At 44.8% G+C, this 21,493-nt stretch overlaps 1 protein-coding gene across 1 annotated transcript; it reads right to left on the bottom strand.

Annotated features, from left to right (window-relative positions):
- Nucleotides 1–5,916: 5,916 nt before the first annotated feature.
- Nucleotides 5,917–19,691, bottom strand: LOC131402003 (insulin receptor-like). The gene is made up of 7 exons (XM_058537011.1): nt 19,503–19,691; nt 13,808–13,956; nt 12,599–12,743; nt 9,628–9,842; nt 8,550–8,676; nt 7,432–7,682; nt 5,917–6,134 (listed from the first exon to the last, which is right to left on the bottom strand). The coding sequence occupies exons 1-7, from the start codon at nt 19,514–19,516 to the stop codon at nt 5,917–5,919; spliced, it is 1,119 nt and encodes a 372-aa protein (XP_058392994.1). The 5' UTR covers nt 19,517–19,691.
- Between the last annotated feature and the right edge of the window lie 1,802 nt (nt 19,692–21,493).

Below are 21,493 nucleotides of genomic sequence, written 5' to 3' on the forward strand. Positions count from 1 at the left end.
CTGCTGATACTTTGATAACAGATTTCTAGGCTTCAGAACTGGAAGAGAATGAATTTCCTTTGTTTTAAGTCACCCACTTTGTGGTATTTTGTTACAGCAGCCCTGGAAAGTCATACAACTATAAATGGCAGAGCTCATGTAACACACGAAACATAAAACAGAGGCAGACAAAAGGGGCTTTATTCTCTTCCTTCCAGGTTGGAGTGATTTCTAGACAAATTGGTTGCTGTAGCAGAGGTCCCTGGTGTCACTGTGGTTTTTCTGGGGCCACAGGAGCTGGTGAAGCTGTTGGGCTGTTTGAGGAGACAGAGATAATAGTATGCAGAGCCCTAACTATTATGCTGGAAATTACGGAGATATTTGTGATTCAAGAGTCCTTAACTGGGGAAAAGGCCATCACAAGGTGATTGGAATCAGGTCCGACTTGTCCTTCCCCACTGATGTCTGAGAACAATGGGACCTTGTCCAATTCATGATGAACCAAAGAAGACCTTCCATGTAACCTTATTTATAATATTGAAAATTTTCCAAACTCTTAAGTGTCTATTGATAGGATGCTGGTTAAAGCTATTATAATAAATTTCAATTAAGTAATCTAGTCATTAAAAATCAAATCGGAGTCTATTTTTGAGCAAAAACTAAGTTTAGCTATTATAGGATACCAACGTTGTGAAATGAAATTTTTATGTTTATATACATAAGAGGAAAATTGGCTGGAAGACAAAGCACCAAAATATTAATAGGGAATATCTTTGAAAGATGAACTTACAGTTGACTCAGTTTTCATTTTTGTCTCTCTTTGCTGACCTGATTTTCTACTAAAATGATCATGCAATTTTGGTAATAAGGAAAATTGTGTATTGTTTTACATGACTAGACCATAATCGCTGAAGTTTCTAATGAAACAGGTGGGAGAAATAAGGGATCAGGTGTGTCTCTGACTTTTGTCAGGAAACAGCTCCCAAATCTCTGGCTACAAGAGGAGTGCTGCTTTTCTGGGGTAAGGGCTTAAACAGCTTATTCCCTCTCCAAGGAGTAAATTATCTAACGTGTAGTTCAAGCCTGCAGATAAACTGCTGAACCTAAAAGACAGTTGTCTTCAGATCACTGCTATAATCTCCATCTTCTTTTAGTCTCCTAAGCTGCAGCATCGCTTTATCCATCCTATGTCATCCATGCACCCTTGTTGTTGATGTTAATGGTGGTGGTTGTGTGTGTGTGTATGTGTTTGTGTCGAGGTAAAGGTGAGGGGAGGGAAAAGGTCAAGGAAATAATAATGGCAAAGATTGCATCATAAAATTGAGACTTCACAAGTACTAGCCACCAGTCTTAATCTTACATGCACCTTAAAATCCTATGTCATTAAAATGTGACATTGGTGACAATCCCAACTAAATAAGAATACACTTCTAATTGTTGACTCTGTTTCTCTCTTGAGTTTCTGTCCAACTTTCGTGTTTTCCTTTTTTTTTATTTTGGCAATACTTTAGTTTCTAAAGAATGAAACTCCTAGGAAACAGTCCCTTAATAAACATCGAATCTGATTCCCAAGGGCCAATTATCCAGTCTTATAATGGTCTCTCCACCATCAAAAATGTGAAAGGCCATTGGCTAGAGTGTAAATCTTGGACGTATGCCAGTGGCACACTGTATTTCCCTAATTGAACTTCTGCACCTGGTTTGGCGGAAACTAAGAGACAGTACTGAACTCTGCAATGTGCAGGATGGCAAAAAAAGGCCAGCCCCAGGCCAACTCCAAGACCCAGAAGGCATTTGTGGATGCCAGCTATTAACCTAAATTATCTTTGTTCCCTCTCAGGACTCTACTGCTTTCTTGCTTTCATTGAGATTCAAAAGTGTTCAACCCAAGGTTTGTTGATGGTGAAGGAAGTGGTTACTACCTCTTGCATTTCTACAGCACTGGGGTTTCAACACAGTCCCTGTGTGTGATTTTGTGTTATCCTACAACCATTTGGAGGTAAGAAAGACAAACATTGTCCTCAACCTGTTTCTGATGAAGAAAGTGTGGCATAGAGATGGTAAGTGAACTTCTTAAGTAATGAAGAGAATATCACACAGAGAATGGAGGCCAATGCTATTTGATCTACAGTTAGACAAATGTATTTGAACCTCTGCTCCCATAGATCCCAACAGATGACCTTGGCGGAGTATGGAACCTCTCTAGGTTGCTTCTTCCTCAACTTGAAATGGGAATGATAATCTGTACAGGATACGACTATTTTGAGGAAATGCAATAAAATAAATAGAACATCTGCACAACATTTCATGGGATGCCTTATGTGTGATAAATGCTTAGTAATGATAGACGTTATTTTAATCAAAGCTACATTTAACTAGATTCTTAATTGCAAAATGAGATAAGGCAAAATGATTCACTCCCTTGTTAATAAATAACTTTATTAGAAAATAATACAAAATGACATTTTGTCAATTGTTTCCATTATGTAAAAATAATGACCCTTCAAATGTTTCTGATACTCATTCTTTATAACCATAAGAGAGTAATCTCATTGTTTCTTCACTTCCTGTGGCCATAGAGGGGCATCTATGGGAAAATTTTTGCAATATTTTGCAGAATATATATGGCTCTTTTGTCTACTTGAATATACTTCTTTTTTTCCCTAAAAATAACACCTTAATCAAATGAGCATGTATAGGTTTTCATTGGAATGTAAATCTACGATATTTGCATTTGAGTATTACATTACTCGCTAAAATGGAAGCTGGTTTAGATTTAGAAAGGATATGGATTTATTGCTGTTAAGGAAGATAAGAGGGTGCAAAATATTTGTACATAATTTGAAAATTACATGGACTCTAAAGACCAGAATTATCCATCAGTAGTTTCTCCTGGGAAAACCTAAAACGAGACCCCATTACAACTGCTGTTGTGTGTCCACAATGATGTGCGTGCACATTGAAACAGTGTGCTGTAATAGCCCCTGTGAATATTTTTCCCTAGTATTCCAGACTCTATCCGTCCTGCAATCTACTAGCTGACAGACCATGGGCAAGTGACTTCTCTTCTTTGAATCTCACTTTCCTGGTCAGTAAAATGGCCTTAAGAGTTACTGTATGAGGGCTGGCCCTGTGGCTTAGCCGTTGAGTGTGTGCGCTCCACTACTGGCGGCCCGGGTTCAGATCCCGGCGCGCTCCAACGCACCGCTTGTCCGGCCATGCTGAGGCCGTGCCCCACATACAGCAACTAGAAGGATGTGCTACTATGACATACAACTATCTACTGGGTCTTTGGGGGAAAAAAAGGAGGAAGGATTGGAAATAGATGTTAGCTAAGAGCTGATCTTCCTCAGCAAAAAGAGGACGATTAGCATGGATATTAGCTCAGGGCTGATCTTCCTCAAAAAAAAAAAAAAAGAGTTACTGTACGAAGAGGCCTGCTTCAATGATTAAGTAAGATAACTCCAGTGAACTGCCTATTTCAGTACTCATCAGAATAAGTGCACAATAACTGTTCTTCCTATTTCCTCCAACTCAAACACTGATCATAATGCTGGAAATCAGATGACTTCTCTATTGCACACCAGCAATGAAGAACACTTCTTCAGAGGCCTGCAGAAGCAATGCTGGCTAACTGTTAGAGGGGATACTGATGGCATTATGGATGGAAGAAGAACTATGATTTCCTTAGTAAGGGGGGCTCCTGACAATTTTCTAGAGACGAAGGGACTTTTGCTCAGGTACAGACATAGTTCCTGACCCCTGTTACCTTTCTAGCATCCACTGTGTGACACTTGGTGTCCCATGTATTTCTGTGACTATATAGTAAAGCATAATGAGGTACCTAAGACAGTCACATCCATAGAGACAGAAAGTAGGATGGTGGGGGCCAGGGGCTGGGGGAGGGGGATGGGGAGTCAGTGTTTAATGGGGACAGAGTTTCAGTTTAAGAAGATGAAGTGTTCTGGAGATGGATCATGGGGATGGTTGCACAACATGTGAATGTACTTAATGCCCTGAACTGGACGCTCAAAAATGGTTAAAATGGTCAATATTATGTTATGTATATTTTACCACAATAAAAAAAGCCATATAGGTGATAGACTGTGTTGTATAATTGAAATATATACAATTGAAATGTTGTATAATTGAAATTTTGTATAATTGAAATGTTGTATAATTGAAATATATATAATTGAAATTATATATAATTGAAATATAATTGAAACATTAAGGAGAACTTAAATGTTCTCACCAAAAAAAAAAAAAAAAGATAAGTGAGGTGATGGATATGTTAATTAACTATATAGGAGGAATACATGTATCAAATACATGTATCAAATCATCACAATATATACTCTAAATATCTTACAATTTTCCTTGTCAATTATACCTCAATAAAGCTGAAAAAAAAGGCACTAGTCATACGAAAGGAAGCTACTACTGGTCACGGTTAGTCAATTTATTGTGTGTGTGTGTGTGTGTGTGTGTGTGTGTATTTTAATTGTGGTAAAATACACACAACATAAAATTTGCCATCTTAACCATTTTTATGTGCCCAGTTCAGAGGCATTAAGTGCATTCATATTATCGTGCAACCATCCCTGGAACTTTCTCATCTTCCCAAACTGAAACTGTGTCCCCATAAACACTCCCTATCCCTCTCCCCCAGCCCCTGGCCCCCACCATCTACTTTCTGTCTCTGTGGATGTGACTCCTCTAGGGACCTCCTGTGAGTAGATCACACGACATCTGTCCTTAGTAAGTTTATTTTTAATTCCATAACCTTTGTGATCATTACAAATAAAACCATGTTTAAATAGTCACGTTGTAATGATTGATTTAGACTTCCAGAATAAAAGTTATTGCTCTTTAAGTTAAAAAAAAAAAAAGAGTCAGGCATTGACTGTCCTGCTGCTGGTGGCGGTTCTAGCTGGTGGTTTCGGTGACTCGAAGGCAGGGCCAACAGCTCCAGGCTGAGCCGATGACTGCGCTTGCTCTGGAGTTATATAAAGCATCCGAGGAGATAAATCACGTTTGCAACCCTCGGCTCAGGCAGGGGATGAGGTCACAGCATACATATAGCACATGATCCTAGAGCTGGGACAGCTCCCAGAGATCATCTGGCCTCCTGCCCCTTCTTCCGAAAAGGAGGCGGCTGAGGACAACCCCGGTGACTTGCCCAAAGCCCTACAGCAGGTCAGAGGTCCAGCCAAGAGGGGATCTCAGGCTTCTGGCCTCATGGACGCCTTGCCAGCGGCCCCAAGACCAGAGGCTGAGGTTATCACTAACTCAAAAAATCTAAAGAAAAACAAATACAGACAAACAAAGAAAACAACTAAAGAAAAAAATGACTTCTGTTTCTCTGGTTTGATAGGGCTTTTTAAAACCCAGTTTTTAAATAATTTTAAACTAATTTATACAAGCTAGTTCGAGGCTGCAAATATTTTTCCATTTTCCTGCAGACGGATGGAAGCCCATAAAACAAACAAGACTAAAGACTGAAGAAAAGCATGGTCATTAGTATAAATTTTTAATGAGAAGCACAGGAGGGAATAGATGATCGCTCCTTGCTGTCTCCGATCCTTAAAATTTAAGGGTCTAAATTTAGGGGCTAAAATTCTTCTCTGACTTTGTCAAACCTCTGAACAGGCTCGTTTGTGTTTCTAGTCGAGCACAGAAGCCTTGAATGGGTTAATACAGCTCATCCCCACCAGGGGGAGGGAAGAGGAGGAGGAGGAGAAAATTCCAGAGGAAAATGGTGCCAAGATATGAGAAGTATCTGGTTTTGACACGTGTCTTCAGACTTGAACTCATGTGATGCTTAGAAACGTGTGTGTTTTCATATGAGATGGAACGGAGTGTGTGTGCGTGCGTGCGTACACACACTGGGAAATGGGAGGGGAGAGATGTTTCCTGGGAGTGGAACAAAGTGGATCAGATGTGCTCGTAAAACCGGCGGCTCCCACACATCTGTCTGCACTCACCTTTGAGGCAATAATCCAACTCATATAGCTCACTGTCTTCCTCCTGCCTCTCCCAGAAAACCAGGTAGTGGGTGATGTTGCCATTGGGATCAGAGGGAGGCTTCCACTTCAGAATAATCTGGGATGAGGAGTTAGAAACAGAGATGGGATCCAGGGGGACAGAAGGGTCTGCAAAGGAGAAAGGAAACAGGTCCACTTTGAGGAGGATGGTGCAAGCTGTTAGGTGGGCATAAGAGGGGACACACCAGTTAGAGAAATCATGAGGATGTTTGCTGCAGTGTTATTTTACCTCGGAGAAAACTGGAGACACATGAAACGCTCACCCAGGAAAGGCATGAGTTACAAAATTACAGTCCATTCCTACCACAGATTATGCAGCCATTCATTCATCCATTTATGCAACAATCATTTATGGAGCTCCAACTATGTGTCAAGCTCTCTCTGTCCTGGGCCCTGGAAAGACACTGGGGAAAGGGAGGATGGTGAAAGAGACAAATAAACTCATGTTTTCCAGTTAACATTTGCCCCAAATTGAGCCCAGTCACTGGGCACATTTCAGCAATTGGATGCCACTCAATCATATCACTGAGATGGCAGCTCATCTAAAAACCCCCAGAACACATCAACTTTGGGCTCCACAAAACCTTCCCCTCAAGAATGGAGGTGGCTGAGGGAGTTGGTGAGGCGTGAGGTTGGGGGCCTCAAGGCAGAGGACACAGTGTGTACAAAAGCCCAGGTGCTGGAAGTTTCTGGAAACTATAAGTCCTTTGGTATTGTTGGAAGATACAAAACGAGAGGGCAGTAGCCAAAAAAGCTAGGCTGGCTCATAAAGTTTGGACCCTATCCTCTAGGACAGAGTATCTCACCCCCGGCACTACTGACACTTGGGGCCGGATAATTCTCTGTCGTGGGGGCCGTCCTGGGGCTTGTAGGACCCTGGCCTCCACCCTCCAGATGCCAGGAGCCCCACCTCCTCAGTCAACCAAAACGTCTCCAGACATCTTCAAATGTCGCCTGGGATCAGCATCACCCCCAGTTGAGAACTATTGTTATAGGAGAAGGACTTAGACTTCAGAAAAATATAATTCAATTGCTATGAAATACTCCAGCTCCCCGTGCCGGAAAAAAAAAAAAAACGGGGAAGGAGAGAAGGGACACAGAGGTGAAACAAAAATGGCAAAATATTGATCAGCGTTGAAGCTGGGAAATGGTTCACGGGACTCATTTTTTCTTTTGACTTCTGTGAATATTTGAAAATTTTCCATAATGGGGAGAGGAAATATCTAGTCCCCTCAGGTGTCTTATCGTTACTGCCTCATCTTCTGAGATTATAAACCTCAACACTTGGCTCTTTGAGAAGCCAATGATTATGCAAAAGAGAATTTCACACAACATCACCACGTCAGCCTGTTAAAGGCAGGACATCCCATTCATGCACAAACTCATATCCACAAGAAACGCTTACTCGTGGCATTTGTCTGGACATAGATGATGTCGCTCTTTGCCCCGTATGTCTGGCGTTCATCAGAAAAGGTGACCAAGGTCTTGACAAAGATGGCGTACTGGGTCCAGGGCTTGAGACCCTGCATCAGCCACCCGGGGTGGTTCTGTGACTTGGGGTCGTTGGGCCTCAGAGGCGGGTCAATGTCCACCACCATCCAGCTGTTGGAGCCACACGAGTCCTGCCCATCAAACTCCGTCACGTTCTGATAAGGGCTTTCAAGAGGAAATAGGAGAAGGTGGTTACCATTTTGTGACTATCGCTCTGAAGATGGCAGAGATGCGGCCGGGGGAAGTCACATCCTATGGGGTTGTATCCTTTTCGCCAACCATCTTACGCCACAAGGAAAAATGACACAGGAACAGCCAAAGAGAAAGAGACTGCTTCCCTTACATCTCAATTGCCCAGTAATAATAATAGTGATGATGATGAGAATGATGATGACAGCAACTACCCAAGAGTTATTGATAAGATTACGTGGTGGAATGAATGCGACTTCTTGGCACACAGTCTGAACATAATAAATCTCGAGAGATGGAACTATTACTGACATTAATACTATCACCCCTTCCATTATCTTCCTTGCAAATTTCAGGAGAGCCGTATACTCAAAATGACTAAGTGTTGTTTAATGGGGATAGAGTTTCAGTTTGGGACGAAGAAAAAGTTCTGGAGATGGATGATGGTTATGGTTGCACAACATCGTGAAGGTACTTAATGCCACTGAACTGGACACCTATGCCTAATTAAAACAGTCAGTTTTATGTTATGTATGTTTTACCACCATTTTTCCAATGTCGGAAAAAATACAAAATAGAAAAAAATAAATTTTACAAAATCTACTAGGTAGAGTGAATGGCTTTTTCTTGAGGATGTCTGGTGAGATACACACAGAAGCAACAAAATGGGATACTGCTATAGGAAATTGACTTCATACCCCATCAACTGGTGAGATCGTAAAAGGAGCCTACATTTATTCCACGAGTAGGAGGGACAGGGAGAATTACCCCAGCGGGGAAGATCTGAGCACTCACACCGCAAGCATGAAGCTTGCAGCACCATTTCTCTACCTTTCTACTTACGCCTCTTTATAGAAGAGCATGAACCCCAAGAGGTCTCGGAAGTCAGGGGGCCAATACGGCTCCCATTTCAGCAAGATCTTATCAGAAGATGTCCGAATGTGAGAAAATGTAAGTAATTCATTTTCACCTAGGAAAGTTAAAAAAAAATCAGTATCAGTATTAAATAATTTGTTTCAGCCCAAAGCAGGTGATCCGACATTTCCAAGAGCATCCATGAGAAGGGAGATATCAATCTGCTGTTCCCTTGACAGGTCTTGTACCCATGTGCCTCTCCCGCTGTTGGAAGGCAAGAACTGGTCATGCAAACGGGCCCCTACTGCAGGTCAATTACTTGGCCAGACGCTCAAGTGAATAATAGCAGTTGGTGCCCACGTGAGAAGCACGACTGGCCAGCAGTTATTGGGAAAAGAGACTTTCAAGAGTAATCTTTGTCCTGACACAATTTTGCCTTGCATATGGACTTTCAAGCCTGACACGTCAGAAGACGTAACTCCAGTGGAAACGAACACATGCCAAGTGAGTTTGGAGGGCATGCAGATTATTATACCTTGGAGAGACAACACCTTGGAGAGAGCAATTCCCTCTGCCTGGAATGCAAGTTGGCCCCTAAGCTACCCCCCGACCTTGAATTGCCACAGCTTGAACCACATTCCACCATAAGAAACCAACTCCCCATGAGGGTATTATGGAAGCTCTGGCACCTCAATGCTCGGATATCCCTTCAAGAGAGAATCTGTCAGAGGAATGCAGTCAGCTGACAGTCCACAGCTATAGCAAGTGCAGGATGTGCCTTAGCATTTGAGGCAAAGCCATATACAAGGAGGTGTTATTCATTCATTCATTCATTCAATGCTTATGTGGCATCTTCCAGTATCAAGCACTGTATTTGGTGCAGTAAGCACAGAGATGATAAGTACAACACCTATCCTCAGTATTTCAGAAAACTTATCACACACTTAGTTGTTTAGCTCACTGGGGGGCAGTGACGACCCCCTGGGGGCCAGTGTGGTGGGGCTAGGGTGAGGGCAGCCATGTTATCTGGTCCACAGGCTGGAAGGACCAGGGCATTGCCACTTACAGGACGCCTGGTCCCCGTTGGTCTTCAGGGCGATGTCGTTCCTCTCCTGGCGCCCCTTGGTTCCCGAAACCTCCTCCATCTTGTGAATTTCAGACAAGCAGAGTTTGGGATTATAGTGGAAGAAGAGCTCCCCCTGAGTGATGGTGAGGTTGTGTTTGCTCCAGTCCCATAGCTGCCTTAGGTTCTGGTTGTCCAAGGCATAGAAAGAGTAGTTTCTAGGGAAACACACACACACACCTAGTCATTCAACGGTTTGTGTCTCCAACTCCAAGATGGCGGGGCTGGAGTTCCTCCTGTTCAGCACTACATCCCCCATCCTAACCACGTGCTTGGCACATACTCAATAAGTGTTGAATGGAAGGTGGGAGGGACAGGGGAAGTTGAGGAAGTCTTCCTGGCCAGGAAGGTGTCTGAGCTCAGTCTTGTGAGGAAGGGAAGACTGTGATGGATTGAGATACGGGTTTCAGAGAGGGAAAAGACTGAAGACACAGAGGCACTGAGCTGAGCCCAGGGAAGAGCAAAGCAGCCTGCTCTGGCCACCAGGTGACAGGGAACAAGACTGGAGAGCTGCAATGGGCCAAATCCTCTAGTATACTGCATGCCAGACCAACACCAAGAACATGGGACTTTCCTTGAAAGGCAGAGGGGAGCCACTGAAGGTTTTATAACAGCTCAGTAACTTGATTAGATCTGTGCCTTAGAACTATTAGTGGACCACTGGCACATGACAGATGGGAGAAGAAGCATCTAGATCTGTGTTGTCCAATAGAGAAACCACTAGCCACCTCTGGCTATTGAGCACCTGAAATGGGGCCGTTCTGGACTGTATTGGAAGCAAACAGTACAGATTTCGAAGACTTAGCACACAAAAAAAGGATGCAAAAGATCTTCTTTATAGTTTTTTATATTGATACCATGCTGAAATAACATTTTAGATGTAATGGGTTAAGTAAAATGCATTATTAAAATTCATTTCACCTATTTCTCTTAAAGTTTTTTAAAATGTGGCTACTAGAACATTTAAAGTCACATATGTGATTTGTAGTATATTTCTGTTGGACGGTACTGGTCTAGTTCCAGGACAGTTAGCTAGGAGATCACTGCAACAATTTGAACGAAAGGTCTGAGCTTCAGCAAAAGGCAGTTTCACGGCAGAAAAATCAACATGAGCTGGTGAGGGATTCAAGAAGGTAGTCTAAACAATTCTGTGTATTTGCTTCTCAAAAGCCATTCACAGCCTCCCTTTTCCCTTGCCTTCCTCTACTGTATAGACTGGAAAAGGTAAATAATCACACTCCCAGCCTCCCGTGCAGCTAGAGGCAGCCACGTGACCCAGTTCTGACCAAGGAGATATACGCAGAAATCAACATTGATGGTGAGAGTGTGGGAGGTTCCAGGCAAGTTTTTTTAAAGAGACAGTCTCAACTGGCATGTACCTTTGTCCCTTTTTCCTGTCAGTTGTACAGACGTGAGTTTCGGTATGAAGCAGCCGTCTTGTGGCCACGAGGAGCACAAAGATGGAAAGAACTTTGATCTTTGATGGCACTACTGGATGGCCTTCTTCAGACTTCCTTCCTATGACTCCATCTCTATCTGTGTGAAATACACAGTCCAGCCAAGGAAAGTGGTACCTGGATATCTGTTGTTTTACTAACTGAAATAGGGTTGGCAGGATCTCAAGGGGAGGAGATCCAAGAAATGAGGATGGAAAACTGAGGCAGGGAGGTGAGTTCCATTTTGTACATGTTGCATTTGAGTTTCCCAGGGGTCATCCGGCTGGAGACAGGCTCAAGGGTAAGGAGAGAAGCCAGGGCTGGAGGTCTTAGCACAGGTAGGAGGAGATCACTAGAGGGAAGGCAGAGGCTGGTAGCCCAGGATGCCAACTCTCAAAGGCACATGGAGGAAGCAGGAAAGAAATCCAGGGCAGCTGGGAGATATGTTGAAGAGCTAGAATCCTATGGACCAGAGGACATGAGAATCTCAGATACAGTCAATTTCTAGAGGACCAAGAAGTGAGAAGGTGCCAGATGCAGCAATTATGGAGTCCTGGTCAGGCCTGCACTCCAACTCACAATGATGAACAGATAGCCAGATGCCCTATTCCATTCCAGCCAGCGCCTTTGGAGGGCACAAAGTTTGGTCTGTATCCCCTGAGATTTCCAAGAGTAACTATAAAACGGGTACCATTTACCTTGGCTGGACTTTGGACACATTCTAACATGAGTTCCTTCCTCCTGTCAAGGATTCTCCAGGCATTTTCTCCAAACGGATTTTTTTGGCTTGAAAAATCCCTACGTTTTCCTTCCCTCCCCCAAGTTTAACTAACATATAATTGGCATATAACATTGTATGAGTTTAAGGGGTATAACATCATGATTTGATATATGTATATATTGCAAAACAATTACCACATTGAGTTTAGTTAACGTCCATCACCTCACATGGTTAAATTTTTTTTTTCTTGTGATGAGAACTTTTAAGATCTACTCTCTTAGCAACTTTCAAATACATAATATTCTTAACTATAGCCACCATGCTGTATTTACATCCTCAGAACTTATTTATCTTATAACTGGAAGTTTGTACCTTTTGACCCCCTTCACCCATTTCCCCCACCCCGTATTCCCCACCTCTGGAAACCACCAATCTGTTCTCTGTGTCTATAAGTTTGGGGTTTTTTAGATTCCACATATAAGTGAGATCATACAGTATTAGTCTTTCACTGTCTGACTTGTTTTACTTAGCATAATGCCCTCAAGGTCCATCCATGTTGTCCCAAATAGTAGGACCTTCTCCTTTTTTATGGCTGTATAATATTCCATTGTGTATATATACCATACTTTCTTTATCCATTAATCATCAATGGACACTCAGGTTGTTTCCATGTCTTGGCAAAAACCCCTGAGTTCTTCTAACGCACAGACTTCCTAGTGAGCATTCAGGCCACAGGCACAGAATCAGGCCCACCTACCCAATTTCCAAGGTCTCTCCCCGAATCAGACGTAACTTCTGGAAGAAGGAAAGTGACACAAGAGCATAGGACCGGCGGATTTTCAGATATCCTGAAATTTCTTCAATGAGTCCAAGGTTGGCCTCTAGCTCAGCTGCCAGGTTGTCTAAGGAAAGGAGAGAATATCCAGTGAGTTCCTACAGAAATATTTTAATCTTCCCATAATGTCCCATGAGGAGGAGTTAACCTACAGGTTGAAAACGACTTTGACATACCCTGCTCAAAATGCATCATAGAGAGGACACAATCCAGTGTCCCTACCACAGGGTCTGCAAGTCCCTAAATAAGTGACCACTGCTTTTTTCTCATCTTTTCCTTGGTCGCCCTACTTCAGACACATGGGCCTCCTCATAGTCCCTTAAACAGACCAGACATACTAACTGCCTCAGGACATTTGCACTGGCTGCCTCCTTTGCCCAGAATATTATTCTTCCATCTATCTGCTTGGTTTGCTCCATGACCAATTCAGAGCATCTTTTCTCAAATCGGAAACTCTTCTAAAATAGCAACTCCCTTTATTCTCTATTTCATAGGTTGGCACACTACAGCCCATTGGCCAAATCCAGCCGGCTTTGTAAATAAAGTTTTATCGGCACAGAGCCACACCCATTAGTTCACACTTTCTCTAGGGCTGCTTTCACTCTACACTGGCAGAGCTGAGTAGTTCTGGCAAAGACCCTCTGTCTGCCCAGCTGAGGAGATTTATTACACGGCCCTTTATAGGAAAAGTTTGCCGACCCTTGCTCCCTGCGTTACTCTGCTTTGCTTCCCTTCACAGCGTGGATCACCACCTAAGTTTACATGATACGTTGATTTGTTTATTTGTAAGATCCATCATGCATGGACTTTGCCTTGTTCCCTGTGAGTATTCAAATAAATGTTTGCTGAATAAATAAACAAAGGCTGCTTTTCGCCTGGAATGGTGTTTCTGGAAACACGGTCCCAGACCTGCAATGCGGCATGTTGCCTGCTTGTTAAAAATGTAAATTCCTGACTCCCAACTTGGAAAGTCAGAATCTCGCTGGAGCAGGGCCAGGACCGAGCTGTGAATTTGGGGTTTGGCAGCAAACTTGAGTGACTCCACTGATGGGCGTTGCGGCTGTTTTCCTTCTGTGCTCACAGGGAAGGTGGATCCCAGCAGACCGCCCCCTCCCCCCCCCGAGCACTCACTGCCCCCTCGAATGTTGATGATCAGGCTCCCGTTGATGACCGTGCAGCCTCGGAGCTCCTGGGCGGATGTCACCGAGTCAATGGTCTTCTCACCTTCCAGGAGGTGGCAGACCTTGGGACAGGGGCTCAGGCATGGAGTACACATCAAGCTGAGGCAAGAGCGGAGAGAGAGGGGTCAGGACACACAGGACACCACACACATGGCAGACAGCACGCTGGACAGGGTCCCTCGTGATGAGACTTCCCCCGAGACCGTCAGGCAGGGTGCTTCAACTGCAGCCCTGTTGACATTTGGGGCTGGAGAATTCTCCGTTGTGGGTGGCTCCACCCACCCCTGGGGGGAAGAGGGCAAATCGCCCCCACAAAAGAACCACTGCCCAAAGTGATAGGCTTGTGCCGTTATTCTGTGATGGGGGGATCCTACAGCATTACCGTGAAATCAAGGGGCTCATGCTCTCACTCCAAAATGACAGGGCTCCTGCCATACCCCAGAGCGATAAGATTCACACTGAACCCCATGGAGACAGGATCACATCTATCCCGTGAAGACAGGACCCACGTCATTATACCAAAGTGATGGGACTCATGGCGTTGCCATGGTGATGGGAATCACACCAAGAGGATGGGCCTGATGTGGGACTCACTTTGCCCTGATGCCAAAGTGGCAGAACTGATGCTGTCACCCCCACGTGGCTACTCCAAGGAGATTTAGGATGTTTGCTGTTCTGTGTGGGGTTTGATGTCACCACAGCTATGACACGACCTCACGTTGGATAAAGGGTGACTAAGCGCAGACTTTGGCTTTGCCTGGCTGCAGCCTGATGTCCTCAAATTTACAGGCCCCAGGAGTCCTTTGGGAATCAGCTCTCCCCAACACAGGGTCTCTGAGGTCAGTTCTTGGCTGGCACAGCCCTCCAGGTCCAGGCAGGACACAGGAGCCAGGCCAGTCTGGGCACCATCTTCCATCCCCCTGGGGGTTCAGAGGTGGCCACATATCCAAGTTCATCCAGTGAGGGTTTTGCCAGAACTTTCTGGGAGGAGAAATTGTCTTCCTTCCAGAGTATCTAAGAGGGTATTGCTATATTGCTAGCATGGGGCAAGGGAGCAGGTAAAAGAACAAAACCAATGGAAAGAGAAAGAAAGACAAGGATGGAAAGAAACTGATGGTGTACATCACTTGAGCTCCTGGATACAGCTGTACCTAAACCAATTCCCTGAACTTCTTGGTGACAGGCACCAATAAACTCCAACCTTGCTACGCCAGTTTGAATTGGGTTTCTGTTGCACAAAACCTCAAGATTCCCAACTATTACATTCTCCAAGTCTCCGCATCCTCATCTGTGAAATGGAAATAATAACAGTACCTACTCCCACAGTCAGCATGAAGACCAAATGATATAGACCACCTAAAGCACTTAGCATACAGAAAAGAAAAATTGTTAGTCATCACTATGATGATCACGTTTCATTAGTGGTATCCTCGTGGCTACTGTCATTTCCACACCTCTGTGTATGCACTTCTTCAGAATGATCTTGTTGATGGTGGTATAATAAAGAACATATCTGGTCTGTGTCCCCATTCCTGGTGAGCTTCAAAAGCCCTTGGAATTTCCTGAGTGATAGGAGCATCTTTGTTATGCTAATGAGGTGATCGGTGGTGGTCCGACATAGCTTCAGGATGGGGGGCTAGTCACCAGAAAGAACACATGTGTGATGAGAGGGTTGGGTCTTTCAGCCGCCTGACCTTCAGAGAGGGGAGGGAGGCTGGAGATGGAGTTAGATCACGTGGCTAATGATTCAATAGATCTCGCCTGCGTAACGAATCCCCAATAAAAATTCTGGACACTAACTCACTGGAGTTTCCTGGCTGGAAAACACGTGGATGTGCTGGGAGGGTGACATCCCTGAGTCCGGGAGGACATGGAAGCTCTGTGTCTGGGACTCTCTCAGACCTCGCCCTACGTGTATCCTTCATAATAAAGCTGTAAATGTACGCGTACGTAGTGTAAGCGCCTGACATTAAGATTTTGACTGCTGAGGCGTCCATTTCAAAAGACATTCATCTTTTTTTTTTTTTTTGGTGAGGAAGATCAGCCCTGAGCTAACATCTGTGCCCATCTTCCTCTATTTTGTATGTGGGTCGCTGCCACAGCATGGCTGATGAGTGGTGTGTAGGTCCACGCCCGGGATCCAAACCTGTGAACCCCAGGCTGCTGAAGCTGAGCTCGGGAACTTAAGCACTATGCACTGGACCAGCCCAAGACATCCATCCTGAATAAATATCTTGCCTGTGAGACACAGCTATCAGCAAAACAACCAGATGAGGAATGAGGTAGCCCCCACCCATGAAGGCCCCCCTTTCTGAAAGCCCTGGGTGACCTGGATAACTGATCACTTGAGTGACCCCACTGTTCCCTTCCTGCACCCTAATTTCTACTCTTATACTTAAACCCTAGATACTCCACCCCCGGACCCTAATAAAGACACAGCCCCAGGTCCACGCTCCATCCCTCTCTCTCTACCTATCACCTCACTGTGTGGCCCTGGGTGTCCCTTCCAGGATCTCTGAGTAATAAATCTTGTTCCTTTAAGTTCCCTGATGGTTTCTTGCTGAAGTGTGTCCTGTGATTGTAATAAGAAACACGAGAGCTGGCCCAGCCACAAATAGGGGCCCCGGCAGGAGAAATGTCCATGCAGCGCAACATAAGTGATGTGTGCCCGGGCCAGTGGTGTGGACATTCCTAACAGAGGACGCTACCATCAGTAGGCTTGGACAACAAAACAGTACAGCTTTTTTTCAGTTCTGTGAGTCATTCTAGTAAATTATTGAACCCAAAGGGTTTGTGGGAACCCCCGAATGTACAGCGAGTCGGTCAGAAGTGTGGGTGGCCTGGGGCCCCCCAAAGTGTGGCTGGCATCTGAAGTGAGGGCAGTCTTGTAGATGATGGGGTCTGAGGCTAACCCCGGGGGGGAGCAGTGTCAAATCGTGCTGTTGGACACCCAGCTGGTTCAGAACAGCTGGGGCGGAGACAGAATGGGGACCAAACGGCTGGGTTCTTTTGTTGGATCTACACGTATCCACCGAGCACTTATGACGCGGCAGGTGAGAATGTAAGCCAGGAGTCGGCAATCTACAGCCTAAGGTCCAAACAAATCCAGCCGACCATCTGTTTTTGTAAATAATGTTTTATCAGCACACAACCACGCCCTTTGGCTCGGGTATCATCTATGGCTGCGCTCACACTATAACGGCAGAGTTGAGTAGCTGAAACAGAGACCATATGGCCCTCGGAGCTGAAAATATTTACTATCTGGCCCCTTGCCAATGCCTGTTCTAAGCTGCAGGCACACACAGGAGTGAACAAAACAGACAATCTACTTTCCCCATGGGAGGTTACAAATGGCCACCAATGCTTTTCACCAAGAAGTGGAAATGGGCTCCACATCCATTGAATCTGGGCTAGGATGTAACTTGCTTTGGCCAGTGGCACATCAGCAGATGTGATGCACAGAGGCTTGCAAAGGACTTGCACATTGGGGCATACCCTTCCTGGCTACTGGGATGGGCAATCACATGGAGAGAGGCCCCAGCTGCCCATCTAAGATGTGAGAGGCTATCCTATACCATCCAGCCATAGCTGACCCAGCCCAGGCCAGACAAGCCACCAGTCAATGCACAAAATCATTTAGAAATCGTAAATGAGTGCTATGTTAAGCCGCTAAGAGCTGGGGTGGTTTCTTACGCAGCAAGAGCTAACTGATACTTGTGAAGTATATGGTCTAGTTGGGGTAAATTAATAAACTGACGATTAAAATATGAGCTAGTGGTAAATGCCATGAAAAGAATTAAAACTGAATAATGTGCCAAGGCAAAGCTGGACGGGTGGTCAGACAGGGAAAGATTCTCAGAGGAAGTGACTTGTAAGCTGTGACCTGGATGACAAGAAGAAGATCAAGGGGCAGAGCATTCTAGGGGGAGGGCATAGGGATGCCCCACACACTTAACATTCACCCCAAATATCTAGTCCTCCTCATCTCAGTAAAGAGCACCCCACTGCTCCCGCCAGGTACCTCAGAGTGACCATACCGGGTGAGGTCTTTGAATGAAGCCATGTGCATTTCCAGACCTCTGCTCTGAAAACATCAAGAATGATTTCCCAGATAAGCCACAAGAATGGAAGAAAGTATATCTGGTCCTATTAGAAAATGTGACGTACTAGAGTCTTCCATAAAATAAAATAAAAGCTTCAGAAGGAAAACTATTAATTTTTCTTTTAAACCTCCACAGAAAAAGACTGCCATGACAAGTTGGAATTAGCATCCCTCACGTTGCCCTCTTCCACTCAGTAAAGGTCCCAGGCATCCAAGGACCTGCTGTCAACTTCCTGGCGTTTCAGTTCTAGGGGCCACTGCACCATCAGTGAGAACATCAAAGGAGCTTTGCTGTATTTCTCAGGTCTCAATTATGGTGAGGAAAAACTACCTTTTATTTAAAGCCAATGTCTTATAAACAAACATCTCACCGGAAGATGATAACATCCGTGTTTCATTTCAAACATGAAAAAAAAATAGAAATGAATCAAAAGGAATATAGGGTCATTTTCCCAACCTTACTGATAAACTGGCCAAAAAAAAAGAAAAAATCTCTGGCATGCAAAGGTGATTTATAGACGTCTGTTTTTGGTCAACAAAGCCACTTGATAGGTTTTATCAAAAACGAGGAAAACAAAACATATTGTACTTGCAGGTTTCACAAACACTTGAAGAGAGGCTCATAAGAACCAAAATAAAGACTGTTTTCCTTCCCAACCTCCCCAGCTGGGGAAATAAAATTTCCCACCAGAACACTCTCGCTTGGCTAATTCTCAAGCCTGAAGAGGAAGATGTTTTACGTAAGCGGATCAGCCCAAGGCCCCTCGACCTGCGTCTGTTTCTGATTTGTTTTTGTGTTGTTTGTGGGGTTTTTTTTTCCCCAAGCCCTCAATACAAAAAAAAAGGAAACAGATTTTTTAAACTTGGTTACAGCCCCGAGACACCGAAATAGCTCATGTGAGGAGCTAACAACGGGAACAAAAATTCTGTGATGTGCGTAGGAAATCTGACTTACCGCCAAAGAGAGAAAACCCTGCTATTTCTCACCCAAATAGTAGGAAATGATTTGATGGCACTGTCCTTCAGAAAGCAACAAATCCCTGAGAATAATCTGGAATCGAGGCTCTTCCTCCTTGCATTCTGGGCTAATCGCAGCACATGGTCTGGCTCCAAATCGGAGAAAAAGTTAAAAACCTGAGCTCTGTTTGGTTCTAACAGTCAGGCAGCTACAACAGTGGGGACGGTCCAGTCCATGTGAAGGGTTCCAGGATAAACCAAGGACTTCTGTCTTTCTGTCTTCCATTCCCAAAGCGAACTACAGAGAGCCATGAACATGGTGCGCAAGATGCCAAAAATATTTACTCTCTGATCCCATACAGAGAAAGTTTGTTAACTCCTGCTCCAAAGCCCGGACCAAAACAGGAGGCAGAAATGGCATCCGACAGACCCAGGCTTATCACTGTTCATCAGCAGCTCCCTCACTCATAGCCAATTAACTCTGGTTTTTCACACAGTTTTAACAGGTGGCACCACCATCACCAACCCCATGTTTCTTCCCCTCTTTGCTGCCCGCCACCCTCCTAAACCCACACCCAGGACTCACTTGCTGGAATTCATCGTATACCCAGAGGGACACTCGGGGATGCACTTGTTGTTGTGAATGACGTACTGGTGGCAGCCCTGCCTCCGTGAATTCTTGCAAGTGTTGTGCAGGTCCTGGCAGAAGCTGAAGTTCACGCAGCGCCAGTCTTGGAAGTGATAGTACGGGGGCGGGCAGGTCTCCACGCACCTGCCGTCCAAGTAGAAGTTTCAGCAGGCCACACACTTGGTGGGGTCGTCGGGCTCAGAGCAGTTGCCCAAGCACTCGCTGTGGCAGCAGAGGCCGTCAGCAGTGCAGCCATGCGACTTACAGATGGTCGGGCAAACTGCAGAGAGAAAGAAAACAGCTGGTCAACAGGTTTGCCCAATTCCTGTCTGCACAGTCGGCAATTCTGGATCAGAGAGTGAGAGCCAAACAAAATAACAACAATAATCGCCTCATTTCTGCAGCACTTGCTACGTCCCAGGCACAACTATTAACTCATTTCATCCGGCAAACCAGCGGGAGGCTGTAAATATTGAACAACCGTCACAGGGAGAGGGGCGGCGAGCCTCTGACTTGTAGCATTTGTCATTTGCCATGGTGTAAATACTCCCACCATGGTCCATTTCAAGCTAACACGGAACCTGTAAGAGATACATTGTAACACAGCATTAATAGTACTTCCACCATATAGATGCAATAGCAACAAATAACCTCGGAGGCATAAATAATAGAAAAATGTAGTGAGATAATTAGGAAGCCGTGAGTGTTGTATATTTATTACCTTGTTTTTGTTGTTGTTGGTGATTTTTTTATTTTTTATTTTTTTGGTGAGGAAGATTGGCCCTGAGCTAACATCTGTGCCAATCTTCCTCTATTTTATGTGTGGGTCGCCACCACAGCATGGCCGATGAGTGGTGTAGGTCCGTGCCTGGGATCTGAACCCGTGAACCCTGGGCCACTGAAGTGGATTCGCATTGAATTTAACCACTACGCCACCAGGCCGGCCTCTATTACCTTGTTTTTAACATAATTTAACTGTAAGTTTATACCATTTAATTTTTAATAGCAGCTTAACAACCAGCTCGCAAATTTCCTAAAAGTTTCACCATCGGCTCTAGCAAGGTGACTCCAGCCTGCAGCTGCAGTGCTGGTATAAACAGATACGTTATTATCTCTTCTGTCTCCATTCTACAAATGGGGAAACCCAGACTCAAGAAGGTTAAACAAATTGCTCAAAGGGTATTTATTGCTTCAACAGACATCTGCTTGCACTGATCTCGATACTGCAGCCACCGCAGCCTCAGACTCTGCCTTCGGGAGCGCATGGTCTAAAGGAGGACGCATATTAGTTAAACACACAAATAAGTAATTGCATATGCAACAAGCATTGTGCTAGAAGTAAGAAGCGACATTTCTGCTTAAGCCTGAAGGAAACAATGAAGGGGGAGGAAAGAGAAGGTTCTGCAGATGGAGGTGCAGAGGCTGTGCATAGATTTTGTGGCTGGAGAGAGTTTCTTGTTTGATGCAATTGAACTTGTCCATTGCAGGCTGGACTCCATCCTGGCTTCCTCCAGTAGCTTCTCACACATCCCCTTTCTCCCGGTGTCTCACTACTCATCACTTCCTAATTACCCCTTGATTTTGGAGCCTCGGCATCTGCTCTGAGCCTCGATGACCAGCCCTCCCTTCCCAGGCTCTCTGCAAATACATCCACGGACAGATTGCTTCCGAGAGACTGAACAGACCTCAGCCACGGCAGAGCCTTTTCTCGGAGGTGCTTTCCTTGCTTACTCTCTGCGTGGTTTGAAACACAGTTTGGAAGCTGGGGATTATTATTCACCCCAAAACCTCAGGCTCTTTGATTGCTGCAGCAAACATTCCGGCCCCTAATGGACCCCACCAACCCGACCTAGGGAACAGAAGTGGCCGCTGAAGCTGCATTCACATATGAGCAGCACTGTCTGAGGGAACTTTCTACGATGACAGAAATGTTCTCGATCTGCGCTGTC

Source organism: Diceros bicornis (assembly GCF_020826845.1).
Source record: "Diceros bicornis minor isolate mBicDic1 chromosome 3 unlocalized genomic scaffold, mDicBic1.mat.cur SUPER_3_unloc_1, whole genome shotgun sequence".
Taxonomy (NCBI): Eukaryota; Metazoa; Chordata; class Mammalia; order Perissodactyla; family Rhinocerotidae; genus Diceros; species Diceros bicornis.

Excerpts from the sequence above, each read along its gene's own strand:
- LOC131402003 (XM_058537011.1), bottom strand. Across the intron at positions 9,843-12,598 it reads GGAGAGACCTTGGAAATTGG|AAACTACTCTTTCTATGCCT; the intron begins GTAGGTGGGCCT and ends GTGTTTCCCTAG. Across the intron at positions 6,135-7,431 it reads TGTCCAGACAAATGCCACGA|ACCCTTCTGTCCCCCTGGAT; the intron begins GTAAGCGTTTCT and ends TCTCCTTTGCAG.